We start from the raw sequence: 16,392 nt of genomic DNA, 5'->3' as shown, positions 1-16,392 counted from the left end.
CTAACAAAAAGAAATAATTAAAAGAGGAGGTCCATGAATATTCTTTGTGAGTCTTGAGAAATTTCAGATAGCACAATTTTCCTAATGGGAATTTGAAGGATTTGGCAATAATGCATGTGTTGTCCTATATAAATGTACATCTTGTCTGCATTTTGATACTCCTTGTATATTTGACCATTATCCAATCCTCTAATTCTGAAGGCAGACAAAATGCTTTAATACAGATCACTGATACAGAAGGAAATCTCCTTGTGTTGGTTCACTAACTGATTACTATTCTATTTTCCAGATTTGTGATTTTGGATTGGCGAGAGTTGCAGACCCAGAACATGACCACACAGGATTCCTTACTGAATATGTGGCCACTAGATGGTATAGAGCTCCAGAAATAATGCTTAATTCCAAAGGTTATACCAAGTCTAGTATCCTTTAGCAAATGTGTTCAGTATTATGTTTATATTTTATTTACTGGTTTTTTGCACACTTTGAAAAGTAACAAAGAGCAAAAAAATCTTGACAAAATGCTGTTTGTGTATGTCATCGTATAATTTTGTAAAAAAACATTTCAAAAGATTCTAAATTTGATTCACATTGACTATTGGCATTGTATGGAAATTATTATGCTTGCTGCCTGGTTTGTGCAAGGGGAGGTGACTTGTACATACTCTAGTTGATGTGATAATGGAAAGTCACATCTTAGGTTGATAAAAATGACCCTCGCCCATCAAATACTGTTTATAGTGTCAGATTTTTCAATTAGCAATGTTTCTACGTTTGACACATAAAATGATGTAGAATAATTTGATTGGTTATGGCGTCTTTTCCAAGAAATAGGCCCACAAAAACGTCTCTGCGACAGGGATTTTGATATCAATAAAGAGATTGCGTGGTTAAAATCAGTCTATATATTTCTATATAACATGAACGTGCGATTCAACAAGTCACCAGAACAGATAAGGTAGGCCCATTCATCGGTAACAAGCAATAAATTTCCGAGATAAGTTTCTTTAACAAATGATATCAAACAAGGGACGGTCATCACGCCACTAATCTGTTATACTAAATTAGAGCCTGCCAAAATGAGTATGCTCACAGTATGTCATATCGATACTGTTTTGATTGTAAGTATTGTCTTGTATTGTCCAAGATTATTTATCCTTGACCGTGTCCAGTTGATGTGTGGTCAGTGGGATGTATACTTGCAGAGATGTTGGTGAACAAGCCACTATTTCCCGGGAAGCACTGTATCCTTTTTGAACTCAGAGCCAGGGGAGACAACTGTGACAGCAACAAAGCTTTGTGGACTCGTCTTCGGACTGAATCAGATACAACATTTATTGAAAAGATATAGACTACATACACAATGCATGTTTTATATACAATGTAATTTGTAATAGAACAAAAAATTAACTTTTCCTATATAATGAACAGCAATCAAAATCTTAATTGTTCTTCTGATAATTTAAAGTAATTGCCTTGTTTAATGTTTAGGAATAGTGCAAATGGCAACTAGGATATCTTAGTAATAAATTCATTCCCATCAATGAAGTGCAGGAATAGTGTAAATGGCAACTAGCATATCTTGGTAATAAATTCATTCCCATCAACGAAGTGTTTTGACTTACTGAATAAGAAAAAGTTGGACAAAAATCCTTGGTTGGCATTTCAGCCTTTATGCCTATAGGACAACTTTGATCTCTTATCAAAGACTGATCCTATCTGCTTATAACATCACTTGTGTAGGATATTGTATTAGTGACACCCTATATCATAGATAATGTGTAGGATATTGTATTAGTGACACCCTATATCATAGATAATGTGTAGGATATTGTATTAGTGACACCCTATATCATAGATAATGTGTAGGATGTTGTATTAGTGACACCCTATATCAGAGATAATGTGTAGGATATTGTATTAGTGACACCCTATATCAGAGATTATGTGTAGGATATTGTATTAGTGACACCCTATATCAGATAATGTGTAGGATATTGTATTAGTGACACCCTATATCAGAGATAATGTGTAGGATATTGTATTAGTGACACCCTATATCATAGATAATGTGTAGGATATTGTATTAGTGACACCCTATATCGGAGATAATGTGTAGGATATTGTATTAGTGACACCCTATATCATAGATAATGTGTAGGATATTGTATTAGTGACACCCTATATCGGAGATAATGTGTAGGATATTGTATTAGTGACACCCTATATCAGATAATGTGTAGGATATTGTATTAGTGACACCCTATATCAGAGATAATGTGTAGGATATTGTATTAGTGACACCCTATATCATAGATAATGTGTAGGATATTGTATTAGTGACACCCTATATCAGAGATAATGTGTAGGATATTGTATTAGTGACACCCTATATCAGAGATAATGTGTAGGATATTGTATTAGTGACACCCTATATCATAGATAATGTGTAGGATATTGTATTAGTGACACCCTATATCAGAGATAATGTGTAGGATATTGTATTAGTGACACCCTATATCATAGATAATGTGTAGGATATTGTAGTAGTGACACCCTATATCATAGATAATGTGTAGGATATTGTATTAGTGACACCCTATATCGGAGATAATGTGTAGGATATTGTATTAGTGACACCCTATATCAGATAATGTGTAGGATATTGTATTAGTGACACCCTATATCAGAGATAATGTGTAGGATATTGTATTAGTGACACCCTATATCATAGATAATGTGTAGGATATTGTATTAGTGACGTCCTATATCATAGATAATGTGTAGGATATTGTATTAGTGACACCCTATATCATAGATAATGTGTAGGATATTGTATTAGTGACACCCTATATCAGAGATAATGTGTAGGATATTGTATTAGTGACACCCTATATCATAGATAATGTGTAGGATATTGTATTAGTGACACCCTATATCATAGATAATGTGTAGGATATTGTATTAGTGACACCCTATATCAGATAATGTGTAGGATATTGTATTAGTGACACCCTATATCAGAGATAATGTGTAGGATATTGTATTAGTGACCCCCTTTATCAGAGATAATGTGTAGGATATTGTATTAGTGACACCCTATATCATAGATAATGTGTAGGATATTGTATTAGTGACACCCTATATCAGAGATAATGTGTAGGATATTGTATTAGTGACACCCTATATCGGAGATAATGTGTAGGATATTGTATTAGTGACACCCTATATCGGAGATAATGTGTAGGATATTGTATTAGTGACACCCTAAATCGGAGATAATGTGTAGGATATTGTATTAGTGACACCCTATATCAGAGATAATGTGTAGGATATTGTATTAGTGACACCCTATATCAGAGATAATGTGTAGGATATTGTATTAGTGACACCCTATATCAGAGATAAACCTTGACCTTGGTGACCAGATCTTGACCAACTTAACCACATACTGAGTGTATTGGGTTCCCCAGGAGAAGATGACCTCAGTTGTATTATCAATGATAAGGTATGTAGCTCCATCTATGTAAGTAATTTTGCTGTTTACTGTCAATAAAACACCGTAATCTGCTACACTGTTTATTTACTGGCAGTGTGTGAAGGTATTTGTGTTAGAGAAACTTTTACCTTGTACAACTGACAAGTGATACCGATAGTCTTCATCAAACTTGCCAGGACTTTAAATAAAAATGTTCAAAATTGCATTTAACTTTGTAAAACATGTTTGCTACTTCGCATCTGTGCTGAGACAAACATTAAGATTTATTGTTCAATTTTGTAAAGAATTAATATCTCGTGTAGTCATACAGGTTACACGTAAGAGTGAAATGTATTTAACTCATTGATTTCAGTTTTGTGTCATTTGTAAAATTCATGAATGTATAAAATCACAGTTATTCATGCTTTCTGTCGTAAATAAAGGAATGTTTATCATTATTTAAGGCCCGAGGCTATATACAGTCACTGCCTCACAAGCCAAAGATGCCCTGGAGGCGACTGTTCCAAAGCGCAGATGCCAAAGGTAGCGTGAATGTGCGAGACTGTCGAGGCCTATGACCTATGACCTTGGATGTCAGTTAGTTTAGAATCACCCTGTGATCTTACTACACTGCTAAAGTGTGTTATATTCCCTTATATTGAGAGGATAGAATAAATCACAAAAAAAGGATGGGTGTCTTGATATCAACATTGGTGTGAAAAATAAGTCAATACGAACATTTCTAATTTTTTGATAAAACCTCAAAAATTTGAAACAATAGATAGGAAGATTTTGATAATGTAGCTGAGCATTTGAAGCGAGATGTTTTACTGATTGTGTTTGTACAATTTTAGCTGTTGATCTCCTTGAGAAGATGTTAACTTTCAACCCCCACAAGAGAATCACTGTTGAACAGGCACTGGAGCACCCGTATCTAGAACAGTACTATGACCCTGCTGATGAGGTAGGTTATAGGTCAAGGTTCAAGCTTCTGGGGTCAATCTATAGGCTGTAGATGGTTTTAAAACCTGATCTGTGTATATTATAGTGTAGACTGCAGATAATTTTCTACAAAATCAACTGCAGGAAATGGAGGGAAATACAGGCTTCTTACACCTACATACAGTTCTGCCATGCCCCAAGGTTTCCTACATGTTTTATACAGCTGTATTTTGGTAGTAAACATTTTAGGTAATACATTCGGATCATTGACTGTAGTAATAGGTGTATTGTAAGCATGTTTTGTTTACCTTTACAGCCTGTTGCTGAGGAGCCTTTCACCTTTGAAATGGAACTTGATGATCTCCCTAAAGAAAGACTGAAGGAATTGATATTCCAGGAAACTCTACTTCTTGAACAGAAACACCAAGTAAAGGAATAAAGGTAGATTGATTTCCAGCACATAACCACATTTAACATAAATTAGCCCCATGATTTATAGACACACCCACAACAATGGCAGAAAATAATATATAGAAACTACATTAGGAAAATAATTAGCAGAATGTTAAAGAAAGTGAGTAGTAAAATTAGTAAAATTAAGTACATTGAATTTTGTTTTATTCTCTACATTAAGAAAAGTAGGAATGTATTACAATTAGGAATGCATCATTGTAATTGGAAATGTTTTATTGTAATTAGGAATTTATCATTATAATTAGGAATGTATCATTGTAATTGGAAATATCTTATTGTAATTAGGAATTTATCATTATAATTAGGAATGTATCATTGTAATTGGAAATATCTTATTGTAATTAGGAATTTATCATTATAATTAGGAATGTATCATTGTAATTGGAAATATCTTATTGTAATTAGGAATTTATCATTATAATTAGGAATGTATCATTGTAATTGGAAATATCTTATTGTAATTAGGAATTTATCATTATAATTAGGAATTTATCATTATAATTAGGAATGTATCATTGTAATTGGAAATATCTTATTGTAATTAGGAATATGTCTTTGAAATTAGGAATTTATTATTATAATTAGGAATGTATTATTGATTATTTTTGTAATTAGAGTTTTTGTTTGCCCCACAGGTATAGAAGTGGATGACAGATCATATCATCACCTGCTTGGTTTCCATTTATTGTCTGTGTACAACCATATATATAAAAGACTTTTTACTCATTTCTCATAGACAATTCGTGGTGTATCATTATCGTTGTAGTAAATACAACCCATATCAATTCAGGTCGACTGTGACCTTGACCAGGCCTGCCTTAGTGAGGGCATTCCTTAGTATGGCCTGTTACTGCAGTGTGTATACACTGTAACCTTGACGATATAGTTGCTGGGGTAACTAACCAGCATAGTTACGGTACTTAGTTACACCAAGTTTACTGTCCAGTTGTAGATAAAGACCAATGATGACAATCTTCCAAGGTAAAGAGAATTTCTTCCTTATTTTGTTGGATTTGTTCAGTTACGATACAATATGGTAGGTCTGCCCAGACGGATTCCATTACAGTAAGAGAGCTCCAGTATTGGAGAGACATGTGGCCGTTATTAAAAGTGCTAACTAATTTGAATCCATACTACATATATATACAGGGCTACATTTTCAACAGAATGTCTTCTGAAACAAAGTTGGGACAGTTTCAGAGTCTGACAATAATAGGCTGATCAGCATCTAAATTATTGTCTCTTTTTTCATGACTAATAAATCAGTGGTTTCTCATCAACTGTGTATATATTAAATTAATAATACAGATATATGGAGTTCTGTATGAAGTGTTACCACCTGTACTCTGATATAAGGTTATCTGGGGATACCAGTTTGATCTTGGTTTTTGTTTCTGTGTTATACAAGGTTTAATCTTGTAAAACGTGTTGATACTGCTGTTGAAACTATCATACCTGAAAGCATAATGCCAGTATTCACCATGTCATCATTATCCACAACCTACAAAACACCATTTACGTCTTACTCAAGGGAAGTAACTCCAGCAGACACTTAATCATTAGGATTTCTTCTCATGTCTCGGTGATTCTGGAAGCGGAGATAGCAATTTTTCTTTCTCGATGATTCTGGAAATGGAGGAGCATGATAGATAGGACCTTCATATTTGTTAATGTAATGCTAGACAGTTCTCCTCAAATGTGTAATGCTTTAAGTTGATTATTCTACATGACACTTCTAACACTGTTAAGATTCTCACATAATTTTTTACTCTTTAGTCATATATATTATAGGGCAAAATAACTTCATGCATCATAAAATCATGACATCTCTTTAATGTGACTAGTTTCTCTACAATATTGATTTAAATCTTTATAAACATTCTAATTCCACTACTTAATTCCATATCTCGCTTTGTAAAGGTGGGGATAAACTGTGGTACTGTTGACGACGATTTCTGTTGAATGATGCTGTTACATAGAAGTATATTTTAAATTAACAGTTGATTGTTTTGTGCTTTCTATGCTACCTTTGATAGTAACTACTGGATTGTTGCGTACCAGCTACCTTTGATAGTAACTACTGGATTGTTGTGTACCAGCTACCTTTGATAGTAACTACTGGATTGTTGTGTACCAGCTACCTTTGTTAAAGTTGTATATATTGTAATGCAAAGTAAGTTGCCTCCCTTGAATAACAGGTCCTTCACTTTAGACTATTTGATTGAACATAACAGGGTCGGGTTTGATGAAGTTCCATATAAATATAACTGTACATCAATTTACACAGCAGTAATTTCTTCACAGTAGCACTATTTAAAACAGCAGAAATTGTTACTCGGTGACGTAACAATACAGTAAAAATTGTTACTCGGTGACGTAACAATACAGTAAAAATTGTTACTCGGTGACGTAACAATACAGTAAAAATTGTTACTCGGTGACGTAACAATACAGCAATGCTTGTTCTTTATAGTGATGATAAACATCAGGTTACAGTGTATATTTTACAGTTTTTCAGCTCTTTGGTGTTAGTAACAGTTTGTGGCGTCGTGGTAAGTAATCCTGTTGTCAGGAGCGTCTACAGATAAAAACAGATTATACTGTTTGCTTTATATAATGGTATTAACTAATTGTGCTAATTTTGTTATCAATTAATTATACACTGTTTATTATTGTATTTTTAATACCAAGTGCTTACTTTGTACATAAATCCACTATAGATTGTTACCCTATTATTGATCAGGGCCTGTAGTCATGAGATATGGTCAAGTTACAAACAGATTCTGTGCTCAAACCTGTTTTTGTTTGTTGGGTTTATCACCTGTGAATGACCAGGGTCATTTTGAGACGGTCTCCTTGTCGTAGTTGATGGCTACCTCACTGAAAAACAACCTAGTCTTTGTTCTGCTGATATAGCATAAAAAAAATCTCTAACTTAATAACTTTGGCTTAGTGACCTTTCATGGGTGTTTTCTTAACTTTTTTAAAAGTGACATGTACAGAATGGAATGGCTAAATGGAATTTGACCATATTTGATCGGGAGCATTAATACACTTAAAGGGACTCAATTATGGATGAAGAGATTTTGACCAAATATGGTCAAGAGCAATGAATGAAGTAAAATAACTTGTATAAATGAAGTCAAAGCCAATTACAGGTTAGATTTTGAGTGTTTTTCAACCAAATTTGTTATAAATCAGCTTTGGATTCAGAAGATCAAATAATACAGGAAATGATTTTTCCCTCCTGGTGCTGGGAGGCAGAAACAGATATGTCACTTTGAATGACAATGTTTTATCATGACTTCTGGAAAATATAAAATGGTAAGCAATATAGAACCTTGTTATTTAGTGAATTGGAGATGCAAGCAATGACTTCTACATCTATCTAACATTTTGGCTGTGTCCCATGGTTTCAGCACAGAAGTAAAGTTTGAGCATGAGAATACCTTCATGATTTCAGGTCCAGACCTTGTCTTCGACAGATTATGTGATCTCGTTAGAATAAAATCTCATTTGTAGTATGCCCATATATGGTCATATTATCTACAATATTATCATTAGTATGATCTTATTAGTAACATGGCCATATATGGATACTTCATAAGCTACATAACCATATATGGACAATAATTCCAAGCTGACTATAAAAGGACAACCTATATGACACTGGGTTGTCTGGTCACTGATGATGCCCTTATATGGACATAATTCCTTGTGGTATGGATTATAAGAGATAATTAAGACAAATGGAAGGTTTAGCCTATGTCGTGTGGCATAATATTACCTTTTGAAGAGGTTTTCTATTTACAATATTTTACATAATAAACACAACCCTGGTTATTTCTTGGAAAGAGGATGGGTGTACATGTACTTAAAACATAGGAAATATTACTTACTTAATGGTCTACTACTTTCACCATACTTCCAGAGAAAACATTGTCCTTGTAAGTTTTGGTAAATACACCCTTCTTGTGTTTTTGTAGAAACACACACACACAAAAGATGTTGTGTTTATTAGGTTAAATATGGTAGTCTGAAGTAATTACATCTTTGTCTGAAGTAGCTACATCATTTTCTGAAGTAATTACATCATTGTCTGAAGTTATTACATCATTGTCTGAAGTTATTACATCATTGTCTGAAATAACTACATCTTTGTCTGAAGTAATTACATCATTGTCTGAAGTAATTACATCTTTGTCTGAAGTTATTACATCTTTCAAGTAATTACATCATTGTCTGAAGTAATTACATCATTGTCTGAAGTAATTACATCTTTGTCTGAAGTTATTACATCTTTCAAGTAATTACATCATTGTCTGAAGTAATTACATCATTGTCTGAAGTAATTACATCATTGTCTGAAGTAATAACATCATTGTCTGAAGTAATTACATCATTGTCTGAAGTAATTACATCATTGTCTGAAGTAATTACATCATTGTCTGAAGTAATTACATCATTGTCTGAAGTTATTAATCATTGTTTTGAAGTAATTACATCATTGTCTAAAGTAATAACATCATTGTCTGAAGTAATTACATCATTGTCTGAAGTAATAACATCATTGTCTGAAGTAATAACATCATAGTCTGAAGTAATTACATCATTGTCTGAAGTAATTACATCATTATTGTCTGAAGTAATTACATCATTGTCTGAAGTAATAACATCTTTGTCTGAAGTAATTACATCATTGTCTGAAGTTATTAATCATTGTTTTGAAGTAATTACATCTTTGTCTGAAGTTATTACATCTTTCAAGTAATTACATCTTTGTCTGAAGTAATTACATCATTGTCTGAAGTAACTTCATCTTTGTCTGAAGTAATTACATCATTGTCTGAAGTAATTACATCATTGTCTGAAGTAATTACATCTTTGAAGTAACTACATATTGTCTGAAGTAATTACATCATTTTGCACAATTACTTTTAAAAGGATTTAATACATGTATTTTATTAAGATAAGCCAGATTCTGAAGATATTAAATATTTACTGGTACATTCTATAACGTAATTAGAGAATAAATTGCTTGTTATGTATTGTATATAGGGTGTACTGGTATCAAATATGTTTATTAGAAAGACTTGTTTTGATGACAATTGGAAAAGGTTGGAAGAGTTTGAGGATAGCATGGTAAATATATTTCTTGTTTTCTTTGTTGTTGAAAAAAAATGATAGAGAAAAAATGTACATAACGCACAAAAAGTATAGTGCTGTGAATCTTTGTTGAAATATAGTGCTAAATATATATGTTAAAATTTCTTTGTTAAATGCAATCCAAAATCGACTTAAACTGGCACCAACATGTAATGTTAGACATCAAGTTTAAAACATTTTTGCTATACTTTCCTAAATTATTCAACAAGTCTGTAATTTAATGTCTTGAACTTATAGAACTAGATATATATTCAATGAAGTGATATTTAAGGGGTGTACATGCAGTTACAGGCATTATTTACATGAAATTACTTGATTTTGAACATGGATTTGAATTGTATATGGTATGGGGCTTTGGATTATATTGACCATCTTTCATATCAACACTTATTTTTTTTGAGAAAATGATATGAAAAATAACAAAACAAAATTGTGATATATTTGATTTGTTTAGACTATTATTTTGCTCAATCCATCTAAAGAATACAGCCAGCTCTCCTGATTAAAAGGAGCAAGTGAACATATGACAAGTTATGGCATCAGATTAACTTAATAAATCTTGCATGGTGAAGATATATTAACCTAGTGGTATTTATAAGCATAGAGCATCCCTGGGCCATGAAAATCTGATGTATGAATTGCGTTTCACCTGGGGTCAGGTTGAGGTAAAGGGGTTGGCTAAAAAGGGAAATCTTTTAAAACAACACTCCTTTGAAATTTGGTATGACGCATCCTTTGGCCCAAGAGGCCACCCATGGCATAAAAGGGTGCAACTCATTGAGAAAAGTGTGTCAGAATGGACAATTTTGTTTAAATGCTCTTTGATTGATAAAGCAATTGATGTCAATAGAACAAGAAGGTGCAACTTACCTCGTGTTATTTTGGGGATTATTAGATATCCAGGGAGTCTGATATAATTGTTCCTCTTTCAAACCAATTCAGGACGATTCGGGTCTTGGGTTTGCTAGGACATTTTCATCTTGTTAACTTACTCTCAATTTGGTATGGAGCTCATAGCTTTCAACAGGATTGTATTATACTCTCATGGTGTTATTAATTATTTGATACCAAACCTAAAATGTCATCTGATTTATCTAATCATATTTATTAATTGTCATTTTCACCAGAATATGGCCTTGACTTATCTCTTATCAAGCATTATTTGAATTTATGGTCAATAATAAATCTAGATTATCTCAAGTCTGTGGAAGTGTTTTGACATCTATCTAGTTCTGATAACAAGAGAAACAGGTAAACTGGCCCTTGGAGTGCCCGGTAATGTCACAGTATCAGGTTTGATCTTTCGATCGATTAGCCAAAAACCTATAGAATATTCACCAGGTTATGTAGAAAGAAAGCCAAAATTAGGCAACAAAGCTGTGATGTTGGAAGGCAGTCTCTGCATTTTTGTATTATTTACCTTGATCAATGAATAATTATCTTCCCTTGTTTATACTATTTTCTTTTTGTGCATTTACAAATTACAGAGATCTTTGATTAAATATCTATATAAATATATATCTATATATATGTTACATGTAGTGCGTACAGAAAACGCTCCTATTGATCATGTGACCAGGAAGCGTGAGGTGAAAGTGTTCATGTTTCGGGAGAATGATGAGTATGGATGCTTGGCCATTGTACCATTTGTGGTTATGTTGTCTTTATATTAGAAAAATCTAAATAAACTGTGCTTATGACATTTTCACTTAGTGTGGTTTTTCATTTTTTCCCCACGTCATTCAGATATTCAGAGGCTGCAGCCTTTGGTCGTTTTTTTTTCGTTGTGCTGAAAACGTAATTTGGACCATTTTGATTTACAAGAGGTCCATAGGCCTTAAGGTGACCTAGCTCTGAGTTCGGACAGGTGAAACTTTTTAATCCAATATCACGACCCAAGACGCTGCAAAGGGCTTTAACTCTCACAATCAGATTGGTCCTAATGTGGAAATTGTTAAAGATCTTTTTGGTATAAATATCACAATATACCATGAAATCTATTCATATTTAAAGAAAGGTCCAATGGTAAAGTGCTAAGGGCCGTAAGTTATGATCAAATCAGTCCCATTGCTGAACTTATCAGAACTAGATTATTTTGATATTAGGTTCCTTGTCAAGTGTTTAGCTCACCTGCCTGAAGGACTAGTGATAACATGTTATTCCAGGAGTAGTGATAACATGTTATGTATCCCAGGAGTAGTGATAACTTGTTATGTATTCCAGGACTAGTGATAACATGTTATATATTCCAGGACTAGTGATAACATGTTATGTATTCCAGAACTAGTGATGTATTCCAGGACTAGTGATAACATGTTATGTATTCCAGAACTAGTGATAACATGTTATGTATCCCAGGGCTAGTGATAACATGTTATATATTCCAGGAGTAGTGATAACATGTTATGTATTCCAGGACTAGTGATAACATGTTATTCCAGGACTAGTGATAACATGTTATGTATTCCAGGACTAGTGATAACATGTTATGTATCCCAGGACTAGTGATAACATGTTATATATTCCAGGACTAGTGATAACATGTTATGTATTCCAGGACTAGTGATAACATGTTATTCCAGGACAAGTGATAACATGTTATGTATTCCAGGACTAGTGATAACATGTTATGTATTCCAGGAGTAGTGATAACATGTTATTCCAGGACTAGTGATAACATGTTATTCCAGGACTAGTGATAACATGTTATGTATTCCAGGACTAGTGATAACATGTTATGTATTCCAGGACTAGTGATAACATGTTATTCCAGGACTAGTGATAACATGTTATTCCAGGACTAGTGATAACATGTTATGTATCCCAGGACTAGTGATAACATGTTATGTATTCCAGGAGTAGTGATAACATGTTATTCCAGGACTAGTGATAACATGTTATTCCAGGACTAGTGATAACATGTTATGTATTCCAGGACTAGTGATAACATGTTATGTATTCCAGGACTAGTGATAACATGTTATTCCAGGACAAGTGATAACATGTTATGTATTCCAGGACAAGTGATAACATGTTATGTATTCCAGGACTAGTGATAACATGTTATGTATTCCAGGACTAGTGATAACATGTTATGTATTCCAGGACTAGTGATAACATGTTATTCCAGGACTAGTGATAACATGTTATGTATCCCAGCACTAGTGATAACATGTTATGTATTCCAGGACTAGTGATAACATGTTATCCCAGGGCTAGTGATAACATGTTATGTATCCCAGGACTAGTGATAACATGTTATGTATCCCAGGACTAGTGATAACATGTTATGTATTCCAGGAGTAGTGATAACATGTTATATATCCCAGGACTAGTTATAACATGTTATGTATCCCAGGACTAGTGATAACATGTTATGTATCCCAGGACTAGTGATAACATGTTATGTATCCCAGGACTAGTGATAACATGTTATGTATCCCAGGAGTAGTGATAACATGCTATGTATCCCAGGACTAGTTATAACATGTTATGTATCCCAGGACTAGTGATAACATGTTATGTATCCCAGGAGTAGTGATAACATGCTATGTATCCCAGGACTAGTTATAACATGCTATGTATTCCAGGACTAGTTATAACATGCTATGTATTCCAGGACTAGTGATAACATGTTATGTATTCCAGGAGTAGTGATAACATGTTATATATCCCAGGACTAGTTATAACATGTTATGTATCCCAGGACTAGTGATAACATGTTATGTATTCCAGGACTAGTGATAACATGTTATTCCAGGACAAGTGATAACATGTTATGTATCCCAGGAGTAGTGATAACATGTTATGTATCCCAGGAGTAGTGATAACATGTTATGTATTGCAGGAGTAGTGATAACATGTTATGTATTCCAGGACAAGTGATAACATGTTATGTATTTCAGGGTTAGTAATAACATGTTATTCCAGGACTAGTGATAACATGTTATGTATTTCAGGGTTAGTAATAACATGTTATGTATCCCAGGAGTAGTGATAACATGTTATGTATTCCAGGAGTAGTGATAACATGCTATGTATTCCAGGACTAGTGATAACATGTTATGTATTCCAGGGCTGGTGATAACATGTTATGTATTCCAGGACTAGTGATAACATGTTATGTATCCCAGGAGTAGTGATAACATGTTATTCCAGGACAAGTGATAACATGTTATGTATTTCAGGACAAGTGATAACATGTTATGTATTCCAGGAGTAGTGATAACATGTTATGTATTCCAGGACTAGTGATAACATGTTATGTATTCCAGGACTAGTGATAACATGCTATGTATTCCAGGAGTAGTGATAACATGCTATGTATTCCAGGAGTAGTGATAACATGTTATTCCAGGACTAGTGATAACATGTTAATGTATTCCAGGACTAGTGATAACATGCTATGTATTCCAGGAGTAGTGATAACATGTTATTCCAGGACTAGTGATAACATGCTATGTATTCCAGGAGTAGTGATAACATGTTATTCCAGGACAAGTGATAACATGTTATGTGTCCCAGGGCTAGTGATAACATGTTATGTATCCCAGGAGTAGTGATAACATGTTATGTATTCCAGGACTAGTTATAACATGTTATGTATTCCAGGACTAGTGATAACATGTTATGTATTCCAGGACTAGTGATAACATGTTATGTATCCCAGGACTAGTGATAACATGTTATGTATCCCAGGACTAGTGATAACATGTTAGGTATCCCAGGACTAGTGATAACATGTTATGTATCCCAGGACTAGTGATAACATGTTATGTATTCCAGGACTAGTTATAACATGTTATATATCCCAGGACTAGTGATAACATGTTATTCCAGGACTAGTGATAACATGTTATGTATTCCAGGAGTAGTGATAACATGTTATGTATTCCAGGAGTAGTGATAACACGTTATGTATTCCAGGACTAGTGATAACATGTTATGTATTCCAGGACTATTTATAACATGTTAAGTATTCCAGGGCTAGTGATAACATGTTATGTATCCCAGGGTTAGTAATAACATGTTATTCCAGGGCTAGTGATAACATGTTATGTATTCCAGGGCTAGTGATAACATGTTATATATTCCAGGACTAGTGATAACATGTTATGTATTCCAGGACTAGTGATAACATGTTATGTATTTCAGGACTTGTGATAACATGTTATGTATCCCAGGACAAGTGATAACATGTTATGTATTCCAGGACTAGTGATAACATGTTATGTATTCCAGGACTAGTGATAACATGTTATATATCCCAGGACTAGTGATAACATGTTACGTATCCCAGGACTAGTGATAACATGTTATGTATTCCAGGAGTAGTGATAACATGTTATGTATTCCAGAACTAGTGATAACATGTTATATATCCCAGGACTAGTAATTACATGTTATTCCAGGGCTAGTGATAACATGTTATGTATTCCAGGAGTAGTGATAACATGTTATGTATTCCAGGACTAGTAATAACATGTTATGTATTCCAGGACTATTGATAACATGTTATGTATTCCAGGAGTAGTGATAACATGTTATGTATCCCAGGGCTAGTGATAACATGTTATGTATTCCAGGGTTAGTAATTACATGTTATTCCAGGGCTAGTGATAACATGTTATGTATTCCAGGACTAGTTATAACATGTTATGTATTCCAGGACTAGTTATAACATGTTATGTATTCCAGGGTTAGTAATAACATGTTATTCCAGGACTAGTGATAACATGTTATGTATTCCAGGACTAGTGATAACATGTTATGTATTCCAGGAGTAGTGATAACATGTTATGTATTCCAGGAGTAGTGATAACATGTTATGTATTCCAGGGCTGTTGATAACATGTTATGTATCCCAGGGCTGGTGATAACATGTTTTATTATACCTCAGACTTGTATCACAGCTTCTGATTAGTGAAAACCATGTCACGTGATTAAAAACATTCGTTATGTCAACCACAAATTTCCAAATAATTCATTATTTACTTGCTGTCGCTTTCGAAACATCATGTCACCCTCTGAATATCATAATGTCACCCTCTCGTGAGCCCTCCAAAATCGTTATGTCACCCTCTCGTGAGCCCCAACTCGGAACTCTCTTCCGTAACGTCTTCAAAAGTAGTCGAATCAGAGGAGTTCCGAGTATTCTGCTTGACAACAACAATGGCTGCCGGCGGACGCTATCTTCTGCCACCAGAGGAGGAAATGGCGAAATTATTGCAAGAAAAGGATTCTAAAAACACCAAAAGGGTCATCAATGGGGCCGTGGATTCCTTTAGACATTTCCTATCTGCAACAGGTAGACCAAAGGATTTTGAAAACTT

At 33.9% G+C, this 16,392-nt stretch overlaps 1 protein-coding gene across 1 annotated transcript in view; it reads left to right on the top strand.

The window, feature by feature from the left end:
- The window catches only part of LOC117333566 (mitogen-activated protein kinase 1-like), a 68,494-nt gene extending 56,726 nt beyond the window's left edge, over positions 1-11,768 (top strand). Inside the window, exons 5-11 of the mRNA XM_033892913.1 lie at positions 290-422; positions 1,173-1,244; positions 3,429-3,508; positions 3,943-4,021; positions 4,333-4,442; positions 4,737-4,861; positions 5,530-11,768. Of these exons, the coding sequence (XP_033748804.1) occupies positions 290-422; positions 1,173-1,244; positions 3,429-3,508; positions 3,943-4,021; positions 4,333-4,442; positions 4,737-4,859 (597 nt within the window). The 3' untranslated portion in view covers positions 4,860-4,861; positions 5,530-11,768. The remainder of the gene's footprint in view (positions 1-289; positions 423-1,172; positions 1,245-3,428; positions 3,509-3,942; positions 4,022-4,332; positions 4,443-4,736; positions 4,862-5,529) is intronic.
- The last annotated feature ends 4,624 nt before the right edge of the window (positions 11,769-16,392 follow it).

The sequence above is a fragment of the Pecten maximus genome, chromosome 8, assembly GCF_902652985.1.
Source record: "Pecten maximus chromosome 8, xPecMax1.1, whole genome shotgun sequence".
Classification (NCBI taxonomy): Eukaryota; Metazoa; Mollusca; class Bivalvia; order Pectinida; family Pectinidae; genus Pecten; species Pecten maximus.
This window is presented reverse-complemented; position numbering and strand designations above follow the sequence as displayed.